Source organism: Microtus pennsylvanicus, chromosome 4, assembly GCF_037038515.1.
Source record: "Microtus pennsylvanicus isolate mMicPen1 chromosome 4, mMicPen1.hap1, whole genome shotgun sequence".
Taxonomy (NCBI): domain Eukaryota; kingdom Metazoa; phylum Chordata; class Mammalia; order Rodentia; family Cricetidae; genus Microtus; species Microtus pennsylvanicus.
The window spans coordinates 10,354,874-10,382,583 of record NC_134582.1 but is presented as its reverse complement, the minus strand read 5'-3'; the positions used below and the strand labels follow the sequence as shown (position 1 = coordinate 10,382,583).

The 27,710-nt window shown below is 37.4% G+C and overlaps 1 protein-coding gene across 7 annotated transcripts in view; it reads left to right on the top strand.

Annotated features, from left to right (window-relative positions):
- Pias2 (protein inhibitor of activated STAT 2) overlaps positions 1-27,710 on the top strand; it is a 79,740-nt gene that overhangs the window by 35,921 nt on the left and 16,109 nt on the right. For all 7 annotated transcript variants that reach the window (XM_075968228.1, XM_075968227.1, XM_075968232.1 and 4 more), the window contains 9 exons: positions 3,944-4,028; positions 10,538-10,588; positions 10,692-10,782; positions 15,924-16,058; positions 18,391-18,496; positions 19,183-19,256; positions 22,936-23,096; positions 23,743-23,876; positions 25,866-26,037. In XM_075968228.1, coding sequence (XP_075824343.1) covers positions 3,944-4,028; positions 10,538-10,588; positions 10,692-10,782; positions 15,924-16,058; positions 18,391-18,496; positions 19,183-19,256; positions 22,936-23,096; positions 23,743-23,876; positions 25,866-26,037 — 1,009 coding nt within the window. The remainder of the gene's footprint in view (positions 1-3,943; positions 4,029-10,537; positions 10,589-10,691; positions 10,783-15,923; positions 16,059-18,390; positions 18,497-19,182; positions 19,257-22,935; positions 23,097-23,742; positions 23,877-25,865; positions 26,038-27,710) is intronic.

Below are 27,710 nucleotides of genomic sequence, written 5' to 3'. Positions count from 1 at the left end.
CTCCACGCATGTTCTCATGGGAACTCGATGGCGTGGTAGACATGAGCAGTGATGTCAGTAAGAACGGGCAGTGACAGGGATGAAGACGTCAAACAACAGGACTCTGGAAGATAAAGAATACCGAAGTCAAGATTAGGACTTCTGGAATTGGACTATTAGTAGCTATTTCCTTCTTTTCATAATTCTGATGTCATTTTACTATTTTTCAGATACAAGAAATCTCAATTCTTTGGCCTCTTTAGTTGACTTTTTTAGTGGTTGGTTATTAATAGAGTGATGACATCTGTTGTTTGGAAGAACCAAATTATCAAAAATATAATTTGATACTTTGATAGCATTTGATAATATAATGGCCTTATTTTCTCCAGTTACCATTGTATGTAAATATTAGCCTTTGTGCATCTTTATAAACTTTTGAACTTTAATACCACCTTTTATTTCAAGCAGTGTTTTGTTTTTTTTTTTCCTCAGCTGGTTTTTCAAGACAGGACTTTGCTGTAGCTATTGTCTTGGACCTAACTCTTGTAGACCAGACTGGCCTCGAACTCACAGAAATCAGCTTGCCTCTGCCTCCCAAGTACTGGGATTAAAGGCTTAGCCACAACTACCTGGCTTTCAGAGTGTATTCTCGTGTGACTCATCAGCATGCCATCTCTATTTCCTTTCACCTTGTGAAACTGAATCTCTGAGCCCATAGAGCTGTCATTCTCTATTTCTCCTCCAGCTTCTGACAGCCACATTTCTGCCTTCTTATCTGATTTTCACTATAAGTACCTCATGTAAGTACTTGACTTATTTCACAGTTAATATAATGTCCTCCATACTTGTCCTTAGCACTTGAAGCTGCAAACCACTGTATAATACTGCCTTTTTCTTGTCCACTTGTCTGTCTGGACATGGGGTTGCTTTCACAGTTTAGCTGTTATGAATAATAATACTTTCATGAACATGACAATAAGTATCTCTATCCAAAAGTAGAATTGTTATATGGTAATTGTTTTTAATTTTTAGGCAATTACGGTACTGTTTTCCACAACAAGTATACTTTCTTGCTCTGCTGTGAACTCAGATTTGCATGAGAATTTTCTCTACACCCTTGCCAAAATGTTCTGGTTTTTGGGAGGAGTGCTTTATTTTGGATAGTAGCCAACACAATGGATATAAAGTAGCATAGAATTAAAGTTTTCACTCGGATTTCTCTAATTAGGAGTAGTAATTGAGAACTTTTCACGTGATTAATAGCTATAGTGTACATTGTTTGGAGAAAAGTTTTTTCAAATTCTTTGCCTAGTTTTGAATTGGGCTACTTTTATTTTCATTGTTGAATTTTAGGAGGACCTCACCATGTCTTCTTTCTAACACCCATTTACTTTTGATTCAGAGATACATTCTAATAAAGAACAAAAGAGTGATCTTTGACAGGTGTAGTGATTGATGGGGATGGAAGCCAAGCACAGTCTTAGATGATGTAATACATTAGCTCACTCACTATTTCAGGTTAGCCTAAACTGAGCCACAAATCTACCTATCAGACTTTAAAATTTTTTAAAGTTTTATGTCCGTGTACCATATGCATACCTGTTGCTCATGGTGGCTAGAAGAGGCCATTGGATCCCCCGGAATTGGAGTTACAGATTGTTGAACCTCTATGTAGATGCTGGGAATTTAACCCCCGTCCTTTGGAAGACCAACTAGTGCTCTTAACTGATAGCCATCTCTTCAGCTCCTAGTGAAACTAATTATTACATCTCTTTACAAACCACTCCCAACCTGAGTACAACTTCTAGAGAGCAGTCTTGACCAAAATACAAGCCAGCTTAATACAATATGTCAATATAATACTTCCAGAGAATGAACTGGATGGCATAACAGACTTTATATTTTATTTAGAATATTTAACAAGGTATGTTAAGATGCGAATTTTTTATCTATAAATATTTTACCAAGCCAGAGTCATTATTGTCAAGTAGGTGGCAAAATGCATATAACAGACAATAGCTTTTTTCGTCGAAACATTTCATTTATTTACTTATTTTAAGACAAGGGTCTCACAATGTAGCCCTGGCCTTAAATTCACAGAGTTCTGTTTGCCTCTGCCTTTGAGTATTAAAGGTGTCCACCATCTGGCCCAAATTTTACTTTTTTTGAGTGCGTGCGGGTATCATCAAAGTGAGAAGGAGGTCTTGGACCTTTTGGAACTGATGTGGATGTTAAAAGTCTAACTTTGGTCCTCTGTAAGAACTTCGAGCACTCTTTAACAACTGTACCATCTTGACAGATCCCTCACCTCCCTCCCTCCCTCCCTCCCTCCCTCCCTCCCTCCCTCCCTCCCCCCCTCCGTCCCTCCTCCATCCCTCTCTCTCAAGGACTTAATACAGATTACCAGAAATATACACCTTCACATGTGTTTCACATTTGGTTTATAAAACAGTCATAAAAAGTAAAAAAAAATTCTCATATTAATTGGGAAAGATTTAAACTTTTATGTTGTGTGTGTGTTTGCATGCGTGCGTGCACACACCTCATTTTTACTTTGTTGGTTTTTGGGCACTCTGCACTTGTGTTATATGTTTTCAGGTTTATGACTAGAGAAACCCAGTGCTTATCCTATTAAATAAGATGGAAAACACTGTATGTGTTTACTTGGTTCACTTTGTTTGTGATAGTGATTAGGCTTAGGGCCTTGTGTGTACTAAGCAATCATTTTATAGCCTCTAATCACTTTGTGGTCACTTACAATATCATAATATGGGTTATTGTATTAGATTTGATAGTTAAGAGGTCGTGGATGAACTTAACAATTAACAGAGGAAAAGGGAAAACCATACAAAAGGGACAGAAGAGCAAGAAGGAACTGAGGAAGTGGAAACTCTTACTTTGTTTTATGTCCTGTAATTATATCGTGTAATGTAAAGCTGCTTCACATGTAATGTTTAAACAGCCCCTCTCTTTCCTCATTTTAGAGATAGTCTGAGAAAATATGAATTAGCATTATTATATTTCTAAGAAGCATAAATTCTGCAATAAGGTGCGCATGTTTTTTACTCAATAAGTTAGTATTTTTCTTGGTTTGGTATGACTGACAAGGAGGGCCTTTTGACCTTAGACATTTTAGTTGTCACCTTGTTCATGATCTGGGATAATTACAACACTAACATACAGAAGTTACTTTTGCTTTCTCTTGGGTGATGTTGCAGTATTTTATGGTCAATTCCCCTTCCTATGTGTCAGTGGCCTCTGTTATTTATTTATTTTTGGACAGGGCCTCTGTAGCATTGAACTCACTATATGGCCCAAGATGGCTTTGAACTCAGGATCTCTTTGCCTCAGCCTCGTGAGTGCTAAGATTACAGCTATGTGCCTCCGTGCCTATAATGAACATTAGAACATCAGTGAATAATGAATTCAGCAGTATTGACATGTTACAGTTCTTCGTGAAGTTATCAGTACATTTTAGCCTTTAATAATGTAGTTTAACAGTGTGACTTTGCCATGTAATTCTTTTTTTATAAGCAATTTATAAGGTTATCTTTTATAAGCAATAATTGCTATTTACCACATTTACCTAAAGTTCTGAAAATTTGGATTTTCTTTTGTTTGTTGTGAGTAATTAAATATAAAGTACTGAAATAGGAAACAACAAAGAAATTACTCAAAACATCAGTTTTTTGTATTGCATTACTGGGAGAGAGTTTTTCTGACTCTCATGAGATAGTCTGGAATGAAATGTCATCTTGATGTTTTAGAATACTGAATGATCAAGTATTTAAAAGTAAGCTCATTTGGATAACTACTTAGAATTAAATATGAATGCAATTTCACACAATACTGAAGTTTAGAGTGTTAAATTTAACCTTGAACATTTCAGGATTTAGCCAACACTTTCTCAAGTTCCTGGTTATTTCAGGTGCTTATTTGCTAATAAATTTTTTTCCCTCCTCAGTTCAAAGCAGTATTCAACGGTTTCAAGAGAAGTTTTTTATTTTTGCTTTGACACCTCAGCAAGTTAGAGAGATATGCATATCAAGGTAAGATGAATATTTTAAATACATTTTCTCTCAAAGGTTATGTGTGTATCTTCTAGAGTTATCTTAATAACTGGGTGAGTTAAATAGAAGTTTGTTCCAAGATTGAGGTATTGATGTTTTGTTACTCCAAAAGCCTTTCCTTGGAGCTTATACATTTCCTGTGTCACACATGAATTTTTTCTGTTGTAATGCATTCCACTATGCAACATGACAGTGTCATGATACCATGTCTGTTACCTTAAGAATTTTAATTGCATCGATGATGACAATTACGAATACAGTCATTGTGAGTGAAGACTTCCATGTATAAACTTTGGGGGCTCACATTTCAGTCTATAAAGGTTGACTATTACTTTTTTTTTTAAAAAAAACTTTTTTATACATTTATTTGTGTGTGTGTGTGTTTGTGGTAAATGCCATGGTACATGTGTGATGTCAGAATATCAAGAATTCAAATTAGTTCTCTTCTGTTATGTGGCTTCAGGAACTGAACTCAGATCGTTAGGCTTAGAATCCAGTGCCTTTGCCACTGAGCCATGTTGCCAAGTCCCAATTGGACTATTTCTTAACTAATATGAGTATAGTTTGACAAAGATTAGTCAAGTAGTAGATACTGTATATTAGAAAATGTTGTAACCTTTGAATTAAACCTCAAGCATCTTTTAGTCACATACGCCAGAATATTTTTTTGTTTTATTTGTATTTCTGGTGCTTGGAAACAAACCTTGGAACTTCTGTGTGCTGGTCAAAGGTTCCTATCACCCTCAATATTTCAAAGGGAAATTTTATTACAAATAGGTCAGCATAATAAAAGATCTTGTGAAAATTGGGCATGGTGGTGCATGCCTGTGAGCCTAGTTCTCCAGAGGTAGAGGCAAGAAGATTAGAAATTCAAGGCCAACTTTGGCTACTGGAGATTCTCTTTCAGAGTAAAAATGAACTTGATAATAGCCCAAAGATAAAGTAACTAAACAAACATTTTTGAGACTAAATGTGAATAACATTAATGATTCTTGGTTAAGAACAAAAGCTGAACTGGCCATGGTGGCACTTGTCTTTAATCCCAGCACTCAGGAGACAGATCTCTGTGAGTTGAAGGCCAACCTGATCTACATACTGACACTTTGTCTTAAAAAGAAAAGTACTGGCCAGGTTTATGTCAACTTGACACAGGCTAGAGTCATTTTGGAAGAGAGAACTCAAAAGTCCCACTAGATTGGCCTAAGGGTTTCTGTGGTGAAACACCGTGACTAAGCCAGCTTTAAAAGGGTCTTGTTTATGTTTCAGAGGTTTAGTCAGTGATCATAGTGATCATCATGGCAGGAAGCATCTAGTCACTGGAGCAGAAACTGGTAGCCTGATTTGTAGGCAAAGAGATTGGAGGAGGAAGAGAGGAAGAGGGAGGCAGACGCAGGGTCTTGAAATCTCTAAGGTCACCCTTTGTGACACACCTTCTCCAACAAGGCCACACCCCTCTGACAAGAATGCACTTCCTAATCCTTCCCAAATAGTTCCTCTAACTGGTGACTGAAGCGTTCAAACCACCACACCTGCAATGCATTGTCTTGATTGCTGATTGATTCAGGACAGCCATTTCTCTGGATGGTGCCACCCCTGGGTGCAGTTTGTAGGTACTGTGAGAAAGCAAGTTGAATAAGCAGTACTTCTCTCTGGCCTCTGCATCACTGCCTGCCTCCAGGTTCTTGCCCTGATGAGTTCATTCCCTGTCTTCCCTCAATAGTGAAATGTTGTTACTTAAGAGTTACATGCTGAGCCGGGCGGTGGTGGCGCACGCCTTTAATCCCAGCACTCGGGAGGCAGAGGTAGGCAGATCTCTGTGAGTTCGAGACCAGCCTGGTCTACAGAGCTAGTTCCAGGACAGGCTCCAAAGCCACAGAGAAACCCTGTCTCGAAAATCCAAAAAAAAAAAAAAAAAAAAAAAAGAGTTATATGCTGGATCCTTTCATGGTTCATGAGCATGCCGCCCATTAAACCTTGTTATGAAGTGGGCACATTACCCATCCTACGTGAGGGAAAAAAAAGTTGTATGCTGAAATAAACCCTTTCCTCCTCAGATTGTTAGAGTCATGATGTTTATCAGCACAATAGAAACCCTAAGACCACAAACCAGTAAAACCACAAAACCCAGAATAGTTGAGGGAAAAACTAGCTGTGCAGTCACCCTCCCTGGCCTAAATATTAAATACCCCCAATCAGGAGAAATACTGTTGTTAATCTTGTCAGTTTTGGATGGAAAAAAGAGGTCCTGTGGCATTTAATTTAGGTGAAAAGAAACTCAAAGTCATTTTCTTTCTCTGCAAAAGTGCACTTAAGAGATAAAAGGGAAAGAGAAGGGAAATCTGTAGTACGATCATTTCCAGCTAAAGAGGGAGTCATTTTGCAGGTCCTCGGGAAATGCACAATGGTTCAGAGCTTGCTGCTCTTGCAGAGAACCCAGGTTTAGTTTGTAGCTCTCACCAGGTTCGCAACCAGCTGCATTTCCAGTTCCAGGGTTCTGGTGCCTTACAAGCATACAAGTAGTACACTACATAAGTGCTGGCAAAATACTCAGAAAAACAACCTTTTCTAAAAGGGTGAGAAAAGTAGACAGTTGTTTTTGCGGTTAATACATTATTCATGGCCTTTTTCTTTCCCTTGTGGCACTAGGGAACCTCAGAGGTGGCTAAGAAAGTGCTCTATTGCAGGGCAGCACTAGCAGCCACCAAAACTGCCTTCTTAAAAGACTGAGCATTAGAGAACTGAGGGTTCGCAGGTTAGATTATGTCCTGGGGCCATCGGGAAAAGTAGAGGGAAAATTTGAAATCAAATGAGAGGTCTTTTATTACCTCTTCCTTAAGAATGTTTTTGAGATGTTAGCATGAGTTTTTTTTTTTTTTTTAAGAAAAGAGAAAAGATACTGTAGCAAGTAACTTTGGGAAATTCTGTGCTTAACATATATGTATTTATAGACAGATATTTCAGTCCTTATTATGTAAGTGTGCATTGTTGAGCTTCTAAGTGATTATATCCACCTAACATTTGAAAGTGTGTAGATTTGATGATTAATCATAGTGTTTTAATTAAAATTACATAATGTTTTTTGTTTTTGGTTTTTTGGTTTTTCAAGACAGGGTTTATCCTGGCTGTCCGAGAACTCTATAGACTAGGCTGGCCTCAAACTCATAAAGATCTACCTGCATCTGCTTCCCAAGTGGATTTAAAGGCATGTGCCACCACCGCCTTACAAAATTATATATCTTAAAAAAAACCTCAAGATTTTATAATCTATAAAGTTTAAGGTTTCACAGGGTAATGTTTACATAAATAAACTGGTTTGTAATAGTTTTGAGATATTACTAAGCCAACAAAGAAAAAAGTACATTTTATATAAAAATGTATCGTTAACATCTATCTAGTGATAAATCTTTGCTTAAGGTCAACACTGAGTGATTGCTAGGAACAAGGTGAGATATGGAATGACATAATCACTTTTTCACGTCTGGTTGCGGTCTTGTTGTTTGTTTTGTTTTTTGAGTCATAGTTTCTCCTTGTAGCCCTGCCTGTCTTGGAAGTCACTCTGTAGACCAGACTGACCTTGAACTCACAGAAATCTACCTGTCTCTGCCTCTTAAATGTTGGAATTAATGGCAGATTGCAGTCTTGTTAATGAACTGAATCATTTAAATAAAATTTTCATTGGCACTGCAAGGTGTTATATTAAAAAAACTAATTTAGTCATGGCTGTGAGGAGATACGATCACTGTTAATCTTTGTGTCTTAGGAAGCTTTACTGAGTTAGTATGTGTGTGTGTGTGCCTGCATGTGCACAGTTGTAAGTTGTTGCAAGCTACTTGAGCTATCTCTCCAGCCCCCAGTAACCATGTAATCAAAAAAATCTGTTTTTTTTTCTTCCCTTTGGTGTTTAAAAACCCGTGTTGCAGGACTTCTTTGTATTTTGTCATCTGCAGCTCCTCTCACCTGTTTTCTGTGCCCTCCCTCTCTTGGCTGGGGCATGGCTTCCAGTCTTCTCTCCTCCAGCGCTGTGCATTTTGTGCCTTTCTGCAGTCGCCTCTTGGTATTTCTTTTTCATGTGCTCCCAACCTCACAAAGTTCCCATCAGTCTGTCTCTGGTTGAGAATCCCCTCATGCTTGGAAGCACTAAACAGAAAGAGAATTATTCTTGTACAGTCATGTGTTCTAATTTGGTTGTGGCACGTAGCTTGATCTTTTAAGACAAATCAGATTTCCCTTTTTCCTGTAGTAATTGTCACATTTTATTTTGGTTGTATCTACTAGCATGCATCTTTAAGGATAACTGTTTCATTTGCCTTTGAATCTTCAGGTCCAAGACTGAATTGTTTGACTTGAGTAAGTGGAATATTTGAATGATTTAATCAAGAATTGCTTAGAAGGGGTCAGTAATATATAGAATATTGGAATATTTTGAAGAAATGCTTGAGGAAGATGTAGGCCATTGGAAGAAAGGGAAGCAGCAGGAACAGGAGACAGCTGCTTACTCTCCTGTGCCCACCTTAAGCCCAGGCATTTATTTGAATGACTGTGTTTGAGTCATCACAGTAACTTGATGAAGTGATGTAGTCATTTTCTGTCTTTAAATGTAAAGACATCGAATATAGAAAGGTTGACTCTTTTGCCTCAGGTCAGAAAATATGGGTTTAGGGAGTTTAAGTAGTTACTGCTGTGCCTTCCAGGGAACTACAGAATAAAAAATAGCGAGCAAGGTGAAGGCTAAAGGACTACTCTAATATTTTTCCTGGTACAATCCAACATGTAGAACAATGGTTAAAAGTGATACTTCATTTTTATCAGATTTTATATATTGAATTTAAAAAGTGTTCTTTTGAGACAGGGTGTCATATAGGCCCAGGCTGACCCAAAGCTGATGGTTAGCTAAGGATAACTTTAGATTTCTCATCTTCATACCTCTGTGTTGGGATTTCAGGCATATACTACCATGTGTGTTGGCTAGTTTTTCGTTTTTTGTTTTTCTATGCAAGGTAGAGTCATCCGAGAGGAGGGGACTTTAATTGAGAAAATACCTCCACAAGGTTGGGTTGTAGGTAAGAGTGTAAGGCATTTTCTTAATTAATGACACTGTTCCATGGTCTCTGCATCACATCAGCTCCTGCCTGAAGGTTCCTGCCCAGTTTTGGTTTCTGCCTTGACTTTTCTCTATGGACTATGGGTCAGGAATATAAACCAAATAAACCCCTTCCTCCCCAAATCGCTTTTGGTTGTGATGTTTCATCACAGCAACAGTAACCCTAAGAAATCCAGCAAGGAAAGATACTTCCTGAATTGTAGTGTGCATACATGTCACCTGGAGATCTTGTTTTGTTTTCTTCTTTTTCTTGATTTAAGTATGTGTGTGTAGGTGCCGACATAGACCAGAGGAGTTGGAAGTCTCTGGAGTTGGGCTTTAGGTGGTTGTGGGCCATCTGATATGGATGCCGGGAATTGAATCTGGGTGTCTGGAAGAGCATTGTGTGCTCTTAACCATGGAGCCATCTCTCCAGCTCATGGAGATCTTGTGAAAATGCAGATTCTAGTTGTATAGGTCTGAGACAAGACCTGATATTCTGCATGATTAATCGTTTCCTAAAAAATAACAGTTCATCTTCAGTTTAGACTCCATTCTGATACTAAATATTCCAGAAATAATAAAAGATTCTGTGTTTGTGGTTTGATACATGGTTATGAAATTACCCTTATCATTTTGAAACTGTAGGCATTAGTTTTAATTCTATGTTAGAATCACCTGTGTAGCTCTAAAAGCTATGATATACTCAAGCCAATAAGAATTACCTGATGAATGAAACTGTAGTCTACAAAAAAGTCTCCAAGTGGTTAGAATGTTCAATCAAGGTGAAGAACAACTAAGCATATAGATTAATTCGGTAAATATCTCCAGAAACTAGAATGTTCTTTTCAGGCTAAATTTGTTATGTATTAAAGCAAATATTTTATCACCAAAGTTCCCATGAACTGAAAATATACCTCAAAACTGATGTGAAGAATGATTAGTAAGTAGGAGTTATAATTATTGCATTGTTTTTGTTTGTTTGGTTAGTGTCATTTTGAATATTTTTTTAAAAAAATTGTGTGTCTACATGATCACCCATGAACTCACTCATGACAATCTGTGTGGTTGCCGGAGGTCAGTGTTGGTTTTCTTCCTCTGTTGTCTCTACCTTGTTCTTTGAGCCAGGGTCTCTCTGTGAGCCTGAAACTTGTTATTCTAGTTATACTGACTGGGCAACAAGTCTCAGGGATTATTTTGTCTCCATAAATCCTGCCCCCTGCAAGGGTTGGGATAGGGTAGGTGTAGTTGCTCACTGTTGAAACAGCACCCCAGCTTTAACAGGGTGCTTGGGATCTGAATCATTACCTACTGAGTCATGTCCTCAGCCCTTGGTCTGTGAAATTTTATTGTTCTTTTTTAACCTCTTTTTTTCCCTTTCTTTTTTTTTTTTTCCCCTTGCCAATAGGGATTTTTTGCCAGGTGGCAGGAGAGATTATACAGTCCAAGTTCAGCTTCGGTGAGTTTGATATTTTCCTAATTGCTATGTGCATTGGAATTTTAAACATGTAAGCATGTTTTGGTTCCCTAACAATTTTTTATTTATGTTTTTTTAAATACAGACTTTGCTTGGCAGAGACCAGTTGCCCTCAAGAAGATAACTATCCCAATAGTTTATGTATAAAAGTAAATGGGAAACTCTTCCCTTTGCCTGTAAGTTGCTTTCAGTTCACCAGATTTTTATGTAAGTTTAGTGTAAACACTGGCAAGGGTGGGAACAGTGACAACTTGGTACTAATTAATATTTCTAGCCACCTTTAGAGACATGCTTGTAACTTCTTGGATAACTAAATGGCTGACTGGGGGCCTAAGGAAGATTAAAAAGGATAAGCCTGAAATGTTCTAGAATTCAAGCAAGTTTTCACTGGCTCGGGTCATATCTAACTGCTGAACTTGGGCACTTGAGCATACAAAAACATGCTGTAGTGAATTTCTGGATTAGCTGTGTTTGGCCTGTAGAGTCTATCAAGGAAAGCAGAAATAGCAACAGAATCCAGGATTCTAAGCTTGGCCTTGATGATCCTAAGGAATCATGCTTCGGATCCCAGGGAATGAATAATTGATTGGCGGCTTGTTGTCTAACAATGAAGCAACTTCTGGAATATATATAGTGTGAACTTGGATAGCATGTTTCTGGATGAGATTACTGGAATGTTCAAATCCTTGGGTCTTAAAATAACTCTTCAGTTGTTGAACTGTACTATGTATTATTTCCCACTGTGGACTGGAATACATGACTAAATTGGATGTAGAATGCTACCAATACTGTAATTCAGGAGTGGGGGGGATGCCTAGTTATTGAGCACTACAAAGCAGAGGTGTACATTTGTTGTCATGGAAATGCTCCATGACTCCACTGCTATTCCAAGTTGCCTTTTCAGCAAAAGCAGCTATTAAAGACAAGGAAGCTATGTGACATCCCTGCTAGGCCTGAGACTTGACTTTGAATGACTATGTGAGTAATTCCTTTGAGTAGCTGAGCAAGTCATACAGTGCAGTCCGGAATTCTAGGTTCTCCAAGAACCAAGTGCTTATTACTGTTCATGACCTAAGCTACCCTCTACCCCCAAGAAAACCAACCTTCCATAGTTGCTAAGTGTGCCATTTGTCTTATTCATTGATATGGGACCTGAAAAATTACTTGTCCCTTGAATTTTATGTGTGTGTGTGCGCACGCGCATGTGCTTCCATAGGAGTGCCATGGTGAACATGTAGATGTCAGATGACAGTTTTGACTAAGTTCCCTCCATCTTTATATGGGTTATAGAGATTGAACTCTGATCACCAGTCTTATATGGCAAGCTCATTTACCTGACGAATACATTTATTGGCCTACTCAATTAATTTTACAGAGCTTAAGCACAACTATACCAGTAACTGACTCTTGTAGAAGAAGTTTGAGAGACTGAAGCCTGAGACAGTCCTTTGAGGACAAAAGGGGAAATTAAAGGATCTGGGTCCCCACGTCTGGGAGGATTGCTTACCTTACATGATCTGTACATGTTCAAAAGCCATGAGTTAGACATGGCAACACACCTGGAATCTCATCATGTGGAAGCCTGAGGCAGAAGGATCTAAGGTTCAAGGCTTGTCTGGGATACATTGTGAGACTCGAAAACCCAATTGGACATTTTGCCTCTTGGATTTCTGACTTCAGCATTAACAGTCAGAAGAGTTATCTTTTTCTGAGTGTATTGCACAAACATCTGAATCAGGGGAGGAAGCCCCTCTACTTTGAGCTGAAGGATGACCAGTTGGGTGGTTGGATGTTTGAAAAAAGGAAGCCTGGCAAAATCACAAATCATAGGACGATTCTGTGCATACTTTATGTGATTATTTTCCCCCTACATTTACTTTTTAATTCGTAGTATGTGCTAAGATTGCTGGACTCTTCATTGTCTAGTTCTTTTACTATCCTTGAAGAAAGATAAAACTGTGGAGCCTTTTTGAGTGTTTATAGACTCAGTCTCATCCTATCCATTGTGATATGACTGCCATTGATGGAGTTTGTTTGCAGTGTATCAGAGCTTCCTAAACTTGTTGGCGTTTTTATAGTAACTGTGATGGCTCTGTAGTGTATCTGTGTAAGTTTCACAAAACTCTGAATGGCCCAGTCAGTACCATGCTTTGGCTTAGTATTTAAATGGATGAGGTCTGTAACTTCACTATGACATGTCTCTGTTACTCTTCTAGACATTTTGAGACAAAATAAATGAGATATTTGGAGTATTCCTATGACATTGTTAAGACAATGTTGATGTCTGCCCTAAAACACCAACGACTGTTAAGTCCTTACGTTAGGCTGTTTGTAGATAGCAATTCTGTATACAGCACCCTTTGTCTGAAGAGTCTGACACTCACCCTTGAGCCAGGGATACTATCAGGAAGAATGTGACTACTGGGAGAAAGACAGACACATTTCAAAGAGGGAAAGCAACAGGTGCTTGGCATTTTGCATCAACTCCACACGCTTCATGAAAGTTTCTTTCTTGTTATTTTGAGACCTGATTGGCCTGACACTTGGTATGTGGACTAGGCTGTCCTAGTTATAATTTACCTGCCTGTCTTCTGAGTTCTAGTATTACAGATGTGTGTCACCATATGTGAAAAATCTTAGGGAACAGATGACAAGCTCACATGGAGCTGATGAAAAACTGCTCAAAATACCTGTTGCTCCCCAATTACTGGTCATTGGGATAATGAAATGTAGTGTCTCTTTGTACTTAGCAGGGTTCTGAGGTTCATCAAATCCTGTAAGCATACTACAGCCTCAAAGATGCAGGGGGTTGAATTGAGCTCTGGAGCTTGTGGGACCTTAACCTTATTGTAAAAGGCATTAATAGGGCACAAAAGATTGTGACTTGTTCTTGCCTTGATCTCAGTTTGCTGAAAACAGATCCTGCAGGGATAATCTTGATAGGATTATGGAATTTTCCATGGTAAATTTGAACATAACTTGTCTATGACCTAGCATAAGTCCTTACATATGTGTCTCTATTACAATATCCAGTCATTGTAGACCCATTGCAGATGGCTGCTATATTGCATGCACAAAGTAAATGGAATAAGAAATATTAATTGCTTTGATAGTATTGTGTCCTCAAACTCCCACATATCAAGTACGTGATAAAAGCACTTTTATTTTACCCACTTCAAGATGATTTCATTTTTTTTCTTTAAATGTATATGTTATGTGCAAGTATGTAGTATTTTATGTTCACATGTTGACATGTGTTCAGACTGATGTATGTTTATGCATGTAGAGGCCTGAAGTTCATGTTTGATCACTCTCTACTTTATGTTTGGAGGCAGGGCATCTAACTGAATCCAGAGCTACCAATTCCTGCCAGTTTGCTCCGGGAATCTTGTCTCTCCTCTTGAGTGTTGTGATCCTAGGAGGCTGCCATGCCAGCCTGTTTTTTTCCTGTGTTCCAGGGACCAGAACTCTGGTCTTCATACTTGTACAGCAAGTGTTTATCTACTGCACTGGCTACATGTTTAATTTTTAAATTTCTGTGTGGGTTGATATTGGGATATTTTCCTCTATTCTCCATTTAATTTTTAGAGACAAAGTCTCTTGCTTAAACTGGAACTCACCAACAGTCTGAGTTTCTTTTCCTGTTGCAGTTATAATATAAACACCTGGGTAAAAGCAGCTTGAGGGAGAAATTTCCTCCTTGATGGGAAATCTTATTGTGCAGATTAAAGTTCTTGGGTTGATGAATCATTGAAAATGGGACAAGTAGCTTTCATTTGCTTCATGATGTGGTACCATAGAAGGACACAACATTCCCTATGAAATTTTGTATCCAAAAGTCCAAACCCAAGGACTAGAGAGATAACTCAGTGATTAAGAACTCTTGATGCTCTTGCAGAAGATCTGGGTTTAGTTTTCAGTTTTCACATAGGGCAAGTCACATTGAATGGCCTGGAACTCCAGTGCCAGATTCCAGCACTTGCCTCAGATTCTTCTTGGCTCTACAGATGCTACATTTTAGAAATGATTAAAGAAATAAAAGCTGAGCCTTACGCAGACTGGAGAGAATGAGGCAATACTGTTGATTGAGCCAACAGCTTTGTTCTGGCTCCAGAGTGCTAACACCTAGCCCTAATCTATCTTTTGATACATTTTTATTTCTCTTGGTGCTCTATGAGAATCTTGTCTGAGAAAGTTCCAAAGGATACAAAGCCTATGCAGAAGTTGGTTGGGAACGGAAACCTTCCTTTATTGGGAATTTACACTTGGCATTTTCCCTGTGGAAGCTTGCCAGGTTATTTTGAGCATATGAAAATCACCTGGCTAAAGTGTAAATACAGAGGACAATAGTAATGCTTTGGGTGAAGGAAAAGTGTTTCGGTCCTTAGAGCCGGGATCTCCCTACAGCCGTGAGATGCTAAATTCATTCTTTTTTTTTTAAATATTTATTTGTTTATTATGCATACAGTATTCTTCCTGCAGGCCTCATTACAGATGGTTGTGAGCCACCATGTGGTTGCTGGGAATTGAACTCAGGACCTTTGGAAGAGCAGGCAATGCTCTTAACCGCTGAGCCATCTCTCCAACTGCTAAATTCATTCTTAAGGTATCTCTGAGTCTTCTTTCCATGGACCCTGTGAACCCAACACCTGTGCCATGACAAGACACAGTGAAGGATGTTCTCAAGATCTGTTTTACTTGGGTATATTCTGTAGCTCTGCTTTTGTACCAGTCTGAATTTTATCTTTTGTAAGGTATACAATTCAACATGGCTGAAACCTGTGGTGATACTTTGTACTGTAGCAAATAAAGCTTATCAAAGATTAGAGTGCAGAATTAGTCCCATAGTTAGCCATAGAGGCCAGACAGTAGTGCACACCTTTAATCCCAGCACTCCGACAGAGGCAGTTCAAGGTAACCCTGGGCTAAATGAGATTGAATCAATCTAAAAGAGAAACAGAGCTAAGTGGTGGTGGCTCACCCCTTTAATTCCAGTGCTTGGGAGGCGAAAACAGGATGTGATATAGCTGGGTAGAGAGCGGAATATAAGGCAAGAGGAGACAGCCCCCCTTTAGATGAGCTATTATTGAGGTATCAATTTATCTGTATAGATTGGTTTTCTGTAAAAAGATTCATTAGCCAGTATGCCAAAATGTCAACATTAATTTAAATGGTGGAATATGGGTTTTTATTTTTCTGGTATATTTGTATCTAAGACAAAATAAAAATAATAACAAAAATTAAGCAAGGTCCTGTTTGTATCTTGAAGAAAATGGTTAAGTCATACAGAACCTTTAGAATTAATTTTTTGTTATAGGGCTATGCACCACCACCTAAAAATGGGATTGAACAGAAGCGCCCTGGACGTCCCTTGAATATTACATCTTTAGTTAGATTGTCTTCAGCTGTGCCAAATCAGATTTCTATTTCTTGGGCATCAGAAATTGGAAAGGTAAGAATTGTTTTCCTGGGTAGGATGAAAGCGTGTCTTCATTGGGAGTTCATTTCTTTTTTTAGGATGCCAGCTTTGTATAGTGATTGCTTGTTACTCTGAAAATACCTGATAAAAGTACCTTCATTGAAGAGAAGCGTATTGTGATTCATAGTTGGAGTTGATATAGTTCACCATGGTGTGGTGGAAAAGCAGCTCCTTGATTTGTATCTCAGCTTTACCCCTTAAAGGTTCCACAGCCTCAAAGCAGCACTCCCACCTGGGGACCAAGCTTCAGACACGTGGGCTGATGAGGGATGCTTCACATTGAAACTGAAGAATGTTATTTCCTTCTGTTTTCCGACTATAACCTCTGAAAAGCAGTTTTTTTCTATGCAGTGATGATAATGTGGAGATTAACTTTAATATTTCATGAATTTGGTTTTCATTTTACAGTGAAAATATATGTATGTTTATATTTCTTCAAATAGTGGTTTAGTTTAAGCTTGGTATGTGTCTAAGAAGTATTTTTATAACCTGAAAATGTATTTATGAAGATCAAAAAACAGCTTATTGGTCTTTGTGGGAAATGGTTAACAGTACTCATACTTAAAAATGATCTGTTAATAACCTGTTCTTAGCTGGTTGGTGGTGTACATCTTTAATCCTTGTACTTGGGAGGCAGCAGCAGGTGGATCTCTGTGAGTTCAAGAAACCTGTCTAAAAAAACCAAAACCTTAGAAGCTTTTTTTTTCCCATTGGTGTTTTGTCATGGGTGTTGTATCCCCTGTGTGCCCTGAAACTGGAGTTACAGACAGTTGTGAGCTGCCATGTGGGTGCTGGGAATTGCACCCAGGTCATCTGAAAGAGCCCCCAGTGCTCTTAACCTCTGAGCCATCTCTCCAGCCCCTCCCCCCCAACTTTTTCTTAGACTGGTTTGGTGGTGCAAACTCTTAATCCCATCACTAAGGAGTCTGAGACAGGCAGATCTCGTTTGCAAAGCAAGCTCCAGGCCAGCCAAGGCCTGTCTCAAAAAACAAAAGAAAAAGCACTAAAAATCAGGTATCTGTTCTTGCCTTTAAATAAGCAACTAGTAGGTCAGATAAGATACAGACCATGTCATAAAATAATCAGAATTGCTTCAGGTTGATGAGCATGACTTTCTACTGATGCTCAGTCTCAAAATGAAGATATCAATTATGATATTGGCTAAAGCAGACAGTTTGTATTGAGTTCATTGTTTATACAATAGACAGTAGAAACATTTTTGAGTATTAACTGTCGTATTCCCATTTCATGGAAATAAAATGTGATGTTCCTGTATCATGGCCAGAAATTGAGCTCTATGTTTATTGTAGGTTTTTTTTTATTTGTTTCATTTTAGCTACAAAGGTAATTAGAGATCTGTAAATAACTTAAATTTTTAAATAAATTTGCAGACATCCTAGTTTTGTTGTATAATGGGAACACTTTTAATTAAGGTGATCACTGAACCTAAAATTTAAGCAATGCTGTTGGAATTTGGATACTTAAAAGAACATCAAAAATATTTAGAAGTATTTGGTTTGGCAATTATTTAATGGTTTCTCCATTGTGAAATTGAGTGGAATTATGCAGTGAAGAGGCAGAGCAGAGTATTTTAGCCCTCAGGCCTGTATAAATAGTTAGCAGCAGTTTCTTTGTATAATATCTAGGTTTAGAATCAGACATAGGAGCTTTCTGCTCCTGGTTTTTATCTTTGTAATTTGTTTTTGTGTTTTATTTGTCCTTCCTTAGTAAAATGCTCCTTAGCAGTGGAGTTAACTTGTTAGTCTTTTCTTCAGAAAAAGCTAATATGGACTTTATGGTGTAATTTGCCTGAAGTCATGTAACAGGTAGTCTCTTCTGAAAGAATTAGAACTTTAGCACTCTAAATTTGAAGTGTTAATTTAGAACACTGTCATTGAACTTGGTTTATGCAATGTGAACCGTTTTCAAATGAAAGTATGAAAGCAAGCATTGTTACATTAGTAAATAAAAACAAAATTTTAGTTGCCATGGGAGGGAATGTTCTCAGGGTGGCCCCAAGCTACTCATTTTGCTAAGTTAGAAAACATAATCTGAAATCACTTGTCCACGCTATTTACCACTCATGGAAGTCTTAAAATGACAAGTGACTGGAATGTAATTTCACAGTGAGAAAAAACAGTGCTTCCCCAAATGCTTAGTTGATGTTGTTCCTGTCACAGTTGCTGACTCTCTTTTGGGGGGTTATTTGAGTGTTACCTGTAGAGTTTGGAGTTTCTTCCATTTGTATTTTATATAAGTTTTTAAAAAACTGTCTTGTCCTTAAAACAGATTTTCTTTTTTATAGAATTACTCCATGTCTGTATATCTTGTACGACAGCTCACATCAGCCATGTTATTACAGAGATTAAAAATGAAAGGTATTAGGAATCCTGATCATTCCAGAGCGCTAAGTAAGTAATGTTTTAAGACTAAACATATGAGACACATTGATGAAGGAAAGTCCTTACATACATAACAATATACAGTAATATTAATCACTAATATATACATACACATGCATACCATATATACACTATATATGTATACACAGACACATCCCACCCCCACATGCATAGTCTATATGTTCGTGTGATTGTAGCAAGTAACTTGAATTAGTTACTTAGTGAAAGAAACCTCAGACACATTATTACATTGTTATCAGTTGTTAGAAGAAATAAAGAATATAGCTTTTCTGTCTGCAAGTTTACCAGTTGTTGGAAACAGCTAATGCAGTCTAATAAAAATGTAATGAGTATGTGTTGGAAAACATTAAATTTCAGGCCCCTGCTCCATTCCTTATTCCTTTCCTAATTGTGTTCTTAAATCCTAAAACAATGATTTTTTTTGTTTGTAACTCTTCCCTCCCAATGGCCTTAATTTTTAAAATCTTAAAAATTCAGCATGTGATACAGAGTTTAACCTGTTGGTGATTCCTTAATCTAATAATGGAAATGTGGTTGTGTTTTTACTACATTAATAGTCAACATTTTGTCTTTCTTCACCTATTCAAAGGGGGTTGGAACTTTTCAAATATTTTCTGTAATTTTTCTCTAATATTATCATAATTTCTAAGTTTAATACCATTTTCTTTTTAAAGTTAAAGAAAAACTTACTGCAGATCCTGATAGTGAAATTGCTACAACTAGTCTTCGAGTGTCCTTGATGTGTCCTGTAAGTAAGCTGACAAAATATTCTGATCATTTTGCATTTCATAAATGACTAGTTATCTTATAAAGTTAGGGTGGGTATAGATAAAAGAATATTTTGATAGAATACTAAATTTTTGCCTTTTCTATTAGATATCTTCATGAGTATGTGTTAGGGTATTTTGTATCTTAAGCAATTATAAAGCAGTAACTTACAAGAGAAGAAGCCTTAGGCTCAGAAACCTGTCATAATTAATGATGTAAAGAATGCAGCTTCGTTTGCATATTAAGAGTTTGTTTTTATCAGAATGCATGTAATACTATAAATAGCAATGTTACTAGAGTCTGATAAATGCTAATTGATGGTCTTGGTTTAATGAGTTAGGATGTGTGGACTGTCTTTTTAGTACACTCTTAAAGTTACACAGTAATTTTTATTTCTTATCTCCTTACATAGAGTAAGGTGAGAAATCATTCAGTCGCTCTGAGATCCTCTGCGTAATGTGTGGTTGGCACTGAGCTAACTGAGAAAACAGTCTAGTTAGAGAACACATCCCATGCAAAAGAGGCAGACTACATGTAGTGATAAGTGAAGGGGGTGGAGGAGTGTCAGGATGTGGCTGAAGCTTCTGTAAAATGAAGTGTGTGGAAGAAAGCCTTTCAGACAAGAAGATCTTTATGAGAAAAGCTGTGAGTCATGACTTTCTAGTGTAGTTTAGATAACATTTGGTGATTGCTACCTTTGTAAGACGTGCTTTGTAAAAATTTAATAGAGAAGTTATGTTAGAGGGAGAGGGAAGAAAATAATTGTTGGGTTCTGTAACATGTAAATGTTGGAGCAAGGTGTGAGTGAAGCATTATATTTATTTTGTAGATGAGGATCCTGGTCAAGCATAGTTAACACAAATCAAAGGGTCACAAATAGAACTGTCATCCTTCCAATTTTGTTTCCAACAATTGCTGCCAGATTGGGCTAAAATGTCAATGCACTGGTTTCTAATAGGCTTTTTTCTGCTGTCTTGATAAATGCTGTTTGTTTATTTATCTTTATGAAGCTTTTTTGGAAAGTGTTTGTGTGTATGTGTGTGTGTGTGTGAGCGAGCATGTCTATCTTCATGTCAGGCCAGATGGCAACCTAAGCCTAAGGTGTCATTTTTTCAGGAACTATTTATTCTGAGTTTTTGAGCCAAGATCTCCCTGGGACTTGGTATTTGCCTGCTGGGCAGTGTTTCTGGTCAGTGAACCCAGTAATCTTCTATCTCTGCCACCCCAGCACTGGGATTACAAACATGCTACTACACCCAGTTTTTTGTTTTTTTAAAATCTCTCCAGCCCATTTTTTAAAAACTGTTTTTCAGTTATCAAAATGTATTAGTAGTTACACTGTCTTATTTTCTGTCTGTTTTGTTGAGTAAGTTAGTATAACTTACTCAGCTTATTTTCATGACTTTTTCCACACACAAATAGTGTAAAGAAATATTGATGCAGGATTCCTAAATTGAATATGACTATTCCAGAGACTATACCAGTACTACATAAATACAGGGATTCCTTCTAAGATTGCAGAGATAGTTTGGTTTTAGAAAAATTCTTATAACTGTTTATCTTATACTTGAAAATGTTATATATCTAGTCAGCTTCGATTCTGAGTAGGACATAAATTTAATAAAATCAGAAAATATAGGGATTAAATTCTTAGGTCAGGATTCTATTTAATGTTATAAAAACTAGAGGTACATTATGGCAATGAGGAACATTTGGATATGCATGTAACTCTACTAACTAGACTCTACTAGACTCTCTCAGGAGTCTAGTTATCTGTAGTTTCTTGTAATATTTACAGCTTTAGCTCAAAATAGAAACAAAGTTTGTGGCTCCTGGACTATGAGTTGCTCTTAACTTTAGTAGAGTCTGGAAAGCGAAGGGGTAATCTGTTTTCAAAGAAAGAACAAGGAAATGCATGCTTTAAGAGAACAGACTGGATTTTCTGTTAAACTCAGGTTAATTCTACATGGTGAGGTCTCTAGCTTTTTTGTTTCTTTAGAGACAGGGTTTCATCATGTATACCTGGCTTTCCTGGAACTCACTCCGTAGACACGCTGGCCTCAAACTCACAGAGACCCTTCTGCCTGTTTCTTGCCCCCAAGTGCTAGGATTAAAGGTGTGTACCACCACAGCCTGGCTTAGGTTACTAACTTTTTAAGAATCCTTTCTCCTGCCCTTGTTTTCTCTGTCTCCTTTCTAGTCTTATACATTCTATTACCTAGTCAACAAACACCAAGAACACTTTGAGCTGGTATTGAGCCAGCACTGGGGAAATACAGGAATAGACACAGATACTATCCTTTGTTAGAACTGCTCATAAATGGAGATGTTTTCTGTAATGACATGTGGGAAGGTCTTAAGGGTTATAAAAGGAAACTTCACCTGGTCTAATGAAGGTGTGGGTGTCAGTGGACCTCTTCTCTAAGAAGTAAGCAGAGCAATATAGATATAGCTATATAGAAACATACTAGAAATTGACACATTTGATTATATAATAGTAAATTGTAAAAGTTTTCATGAATATTTGAAATTTATGTTACACATGAAGCTTATATGTAAAGAGCTCTGAATAAGTTTAGTGACTGTGTGAAAAAATCAGTAAAGAGTGTGCATAGAGAGTTCTTAGAAACATACATAGCTCTTAAAAGTAGAAGAAGCTTCAGTTCACACTGAAAATAAGAGAAATGTAGTTCATAACTGTCTTGAAGTATTTCTTACCAGCCAGACTGGTGGAAATCAAACATTCATTAACACTGGTGATAATGGTTGAATGGAGTCAAGCCCGTTAATGTATGATTTTTACAAATCATTAGATTACTCTATTTCAGGTAGTTTGTCAATGTTCAAAGATCACAAATAATTCTTTTTGATCCAAAAATAATTTCATTTTGAGGTACTTAATTTATAACATCATGGCGATACAAGGTGGGAAACGCTTAAGTGTCTGCACCACTAGTGTACTAATTAAGTAAACCATGATGTCTTTGTATTGTAGTAGCTTAAAAAAAGATTTACTTTCTAAAGTGTGTGTGTGTGTGTGTTCGTTCGTGTGTTCATGTGTTCCTGTTCACATGAGGGCAGGTGCCCATGAAGGTCAGAGGCATGTGGAGTTGGAGTTACAGGTGGTTGTGAGCCACCTCATGAGGTTCCTGGGAGGTGAACTAAGGACACTTCAGCTTCAGTATGTGCTTTGAACCATTGATCTTGCTCTCTAACTTCTAGTGGTTACTTTTTTATACAGATTTATGTAGTAGCTCATGGGTAACAGTAAGGTACAAAATTTTGTAAAATGCACCATCATTTGTGAGAAAATGAATTGTAAAATATATATTCGATTTCTGCTTAGAACTTTCACGAAAGGGCATGCAAGAAATGTCTAACAGTGATTTCCTTAATAGAGAGATTAGGGACCAGGTAAGATGCAGGCTTGGGTTTTGTTTTGCTTTGGTGTGTGTCTTTCTCTGCCTTTGGACTTGCACATTACTAAAGTGAAATGATCTTTCAGAAATCTTGAGATTACCCATTAATAAAACTATAAAAATATCTTTATGAAAACAAATTTAGGTTGGTTCTTAAGACCTTTATGAATACCCTTTTTCTCCTGAAGGCTTTCTTGTCCTATTTGAGCTCATTTTCATGTTGTGTTCTCTGTTTTGTAGTTAGGAAAAATGAGGCTGACAATCCCATGCCGTGCAGTGACTTGTACACATCTGCAGTGTTTTGATGCTGCCCTTTATCTTCAAATGAATGAGAAGAAGCCTACCTGGATTTGTCCTGTTTGTGACAAAAAGGCTGCCTATGAAAGTCTAATCTTAGATGGGTAAGTAAGTGTATCTATGGGTATAACTGTGGCCAAACAACTCAAAAAAGAAATAGGTGGAAAAATAGGGGGCGGGGATGACACACAACAAAACACAGCCTGCTGATGAGGCAGATCTCTGCATTTAAGGCTAGTTAGGACTGTATAATGAGACGCTGTCTTAAAAAGTCAAAGCACTAAGTAGTAATAGGGCAAGTGGTTAATGCCGTCACATTATATAGCTGCTAAGTTTTAAGGCTGTGCTTAGGTTATTTTGACTCAGGAGTTAAGTTCTAAATGTTATTTCTTATATTGTTTGTTTTAGAATTGGGCAAATTATATGAACTGATTTTTAATAAGTGTTTTTAGTAAAGCTTTACTTTTTAAATTATGTGTATATATGTGTGCCTAAGTATGATCATATGCAGTAATAGGCCTGATTTCTATTCCTGTTCATCTGTCCATCCATCCACCCTCCCATCCGTCTATCCATCATTTTGCCTCCCTCCCATAAATAGGAATTGTAATTGTCATAAAGTGTAAAGTAATTGGAGTTCCAAAAAAGTTTTTTTTAAGTTTTGCACTATTACTTTGTTTTTAGTGTATACTATTTTCTTACTCCATCTTTGACTATTATGACATGTATGTACTTCTAATTGATTTACAGACTTTTCATGGAAATTCTCAGTGACTGTTCTGATGTAGATGAGATCAAGTTTCAAGAAGATGGTTCTTGGTGTCCAATGAGACCCAAGAAAGAAGCTATGAAAGTAACCAGCCAGCCTTGTACAAAAATCGAAAGTATGTGCTGTAAGCAGGAGTTCCCAAAGAAGTGCAAATTATTAAATATTAACTTTAACCACTAAGAATATTTTTAGGGTTTAATTAGCTAGCTTTATCTTTGGGCCATCCGCCCTTCTTTTTCTTCTTTTAAAAATATCTTACCAATGGAGGGGGGAGGACCTTGGACTTTACACAGGGCAGGGAACCCTGACTGCTTTTTGGACTGGAGAGGGAGGGGGAGAGGAGTGGGGGGAGGAGGAGGAGGGCGGGAGGAGGGGGAGGAAAATGGGAGGCTGGGAGGAGGCGGAAACTTTTTTTTCTCAATAAAAAATTAAAAAACAAATCTTACCAGCTTCTAAATAGTGTTTTATGTGCAAAACAAGTAAAGGTATCTAAAGTTAGGAAGCTTTGGATATAGCTTGAAGACTGGAATTCAGATTCTGGGCACCCATAAAGGCTGGGTGACCATGTGTAAGCCTAGTATGATTCCAGTGCAGAGACAGGAATCCCCAAGGAAAGCTGTTCTCAACCTGTAGATCAAGACTCCTTTGAGTCTGTGTAATATCATCAAAGTTTACAGGTATTTACATTATGATTCATGACAATAGGATAATTAGAGTTATGAAATAGCAACGAAAATGATTTTATGGTTGGGGGTCACCACCACATGAGGACCTGTGTTAAAGCATTAGGAACCATTAAGGTTGGGAACCATTGAACTAGACTAAGTAATCAAATTGGTTCAGTCTATATGCGTTAATAAAATAGCAAACAATTGAGGAATGGGCTTCATATTAACCTCTGTCTTTCACATGCATGCTCACATATGTGCAGACACACATATGTGTACATGCATACTATGTATACATACTTGAGAAACAAACAAGAAAAGTTAGACATTGTTTTTTGTATCTGTACAGAAGCCAGTGTGGTTAGGGAGGTTACGTATTATTTATTAGTGTGAAGACAGTGGTCAGGAATTAGCTGTTACTGAACAAATTCTTCTATTTTTGTTTTTGGTAGAGGGATTTCATAGCTTTAGTCACCCAGCGTGTGCACTTGTTTTTAATCTCCTACTCTAACCTGCACTAAAGGACACACTGAAAGAGTTTGAGGAAGTGAAGTCCACGCATACATTCAACCTCTGAATTCATTGCATTTGACTTTTTTCTGTGTTGAAATTCTAAAAAAAAAAAAAAGTAATAGATTTTCTGAATACTAGAAATAGAGACTTTATGGCTATGTTCGTTATTCTCTTATGATCGTCACGGATCTCTTAGGGGTTAGATTGCCAGGGTTGCCCTTATTATGTAAAAAGTGTGCAGACACAGTTTTATTGATTAGTATGTGATGCTTTTTCTTCCTTTTTTTTTTTGATAGATGAGAGGGTGTAACGTTACATAACATGCTAAACGTGACTGCTTATATTAACATAATGGGTGATGATTAGATGATTCATATCAGTTACTTAGGTAACTAATTTGAGATTTTTTTTTAAATATGAGCAAGATTGCTATAGTTGAAATGTCAGATTCCGACTCAGTGATGCTACATGTAAAAATATGCAGCTGCTGATACTGCATACTCGAGGCCAGATGTCTCTGACTTAATGGTGCCACATGTGTATAACAACACACAGCTGACTGTGCACATTCTACACTGTTGTCACATGGCATGATATCAGTTCCCTAACCCCTAAGGTCGGTCTGTATAATAATTACTAACCAGACAGACAGCGTGAGCAGTACTAGACCCTGTACTAACCTACTGATAGTCCTGGAGAGAATAAGGGTACTGTGAAGGAGGCTCTGATCTCTGTCTGGAATGGCCCTGACTTTGACATAAATGTTTAACAGACAAGGTAGGCACCTGGACTCTGTCCCTACTAGAGTGAAACGGCTTCCCTGGATGTGTATTATCATGTATATATGTAGGCATTTAAGACTTAGAGCTCGTTTGTGTTTTATCTTTGATATTTCTTTTTTCTTCCTGTTGATCCACCTCCAGGTACAAGTGTCTTTAGTAAACCTTGTTCAATGACTATATCCAGTGATGCAAACAAGAAGAAGATAGATGTTATTGATCTAACAATAGAGAGCTCTTCTGATGAAGAAGACGACCCTCCTGCCAAAAGGAAATGCATCTTTATGTCAGAAACACAAAGCAGTCCAACCAAAGGGTTCGTCAGTTTATAGTTCACTATTGTTCATTGCACTTAAAACTAGTTGTTCTTGGGGTGGCTTTGAAATATGTCTGTGCAGAGTCACTATCGAAGACAATTTTCATCTGTTTTTGGTATAGTTGAAATATTTTCAAGTAAGAACATTATTTACAGGAAATCAAACTTTGATAGAAATATTCAGCGTCTCTGGGAAGTGGAAATTTAAGTGTTTATACCTTGTGTTATATTCTTGAACCCACTTGTATGATTTGGTATCTCAGTCCAGTGTAAGGATGTTGGTATAATGGAATGTAGATGCAGGAGGCTTGGAAGGACAGATCATTTCTGGCACTTGTATACTTGTGAGGTGATTTAGGTTGTATTCCTTGATTGACTTTTACCCACTTTCTGTTCTGTTAAAATGAGGAAAAATACCTGCTTCAAAGAATCACTATTAGGTTTTCATGAGATTATAAAATAACCTGGCCATCATGTCAGGAACATGGTATTTCCTTAAGGAAAATTCATCATCTTTCCTTTCCACTTTACAAATCAAAATACGGACAAGCATATGGGTGCACCTTATCATGTACATTCTGTGACTAATATGGGGAAGGTATTGGGACCTTTGGAGCCCAGCTAGTCTTAACTGTGTCCTCAGCCTATTTAGTATTTTCTTCATCTTTTTAATAACAAAATTTTACCCATCTTCAGCATACATCATATCATTGTACGTTCAGTACTCCAAAACAGTTTCAGCATATTTCCAGTGTGCAAACCCCACTTCCTCACTTGTTTGTTATCGCACTTCCTCTATATGTAGGCAGTGTCAATTTTTCTACTTATATTACAGCTTTTGAGAGACAGAGGCAATCGGATCTCTTGAGTTCGAGGCCAGTCTGGTCTACAGAATGAGCTCTAGGACAGGCAGAGCTATATGGAGAAATCCTGTCTCAAAAACAAAAACAAACAAACAAAAAATGTTAAGCTTAAAACTATTGAGCTGCTTTCTGTGCTATTAAAGCACTTATTCTAAGCTGGTATGGTGGCTAATACTTGTGATAGTAGCATTTCTGAGACTGCGGTAGGTAGATCACCATGAATCTAAGACCAACCTAGGCTCCTGCCCCCCAAAAATCCTAAAATAAAGTATTCATATTTAGGACTTGATTTATATATCACACTATGAAGAACACAGGCTTATGTTTTCTTTTACCTATTTAATTAGAATAAGTTTTTATTTTTAACACAAAGTGAGGAAACTATGTACTATTTTTTAGTGATATTAACTGATTATTGCTGTTTTTTGCATAATTTCTTTGATACTTCTGAAGATCAGATGATAAACAAATGAGGATCCAGTTTTGAAATGCTTACTGAAGTGTAGAATCAATGTATGTTTTAAGTATTTCCAAATTTTACCCTATCATTTTAAGTATAACTAAATGTTTATAGTTACAAGAGTTTCATACTTATTCATGTTTAAAATTCTATTCATGTTTTTCTATTCAAGGTTTAAAATATTTCTTTTGGCTTTTTTGTGATTTATTTTTATCTTATATGCATTGATGTTTTACCTACTTGCATGTCTACATGATGATGTCTGATTCCCTGGAACTGGAGTTATAGACAATTGTGAGCTGCCATGTGTGTACTGGGAATTGAACCTGCGTCCTCTGGTAGCTGGTGCT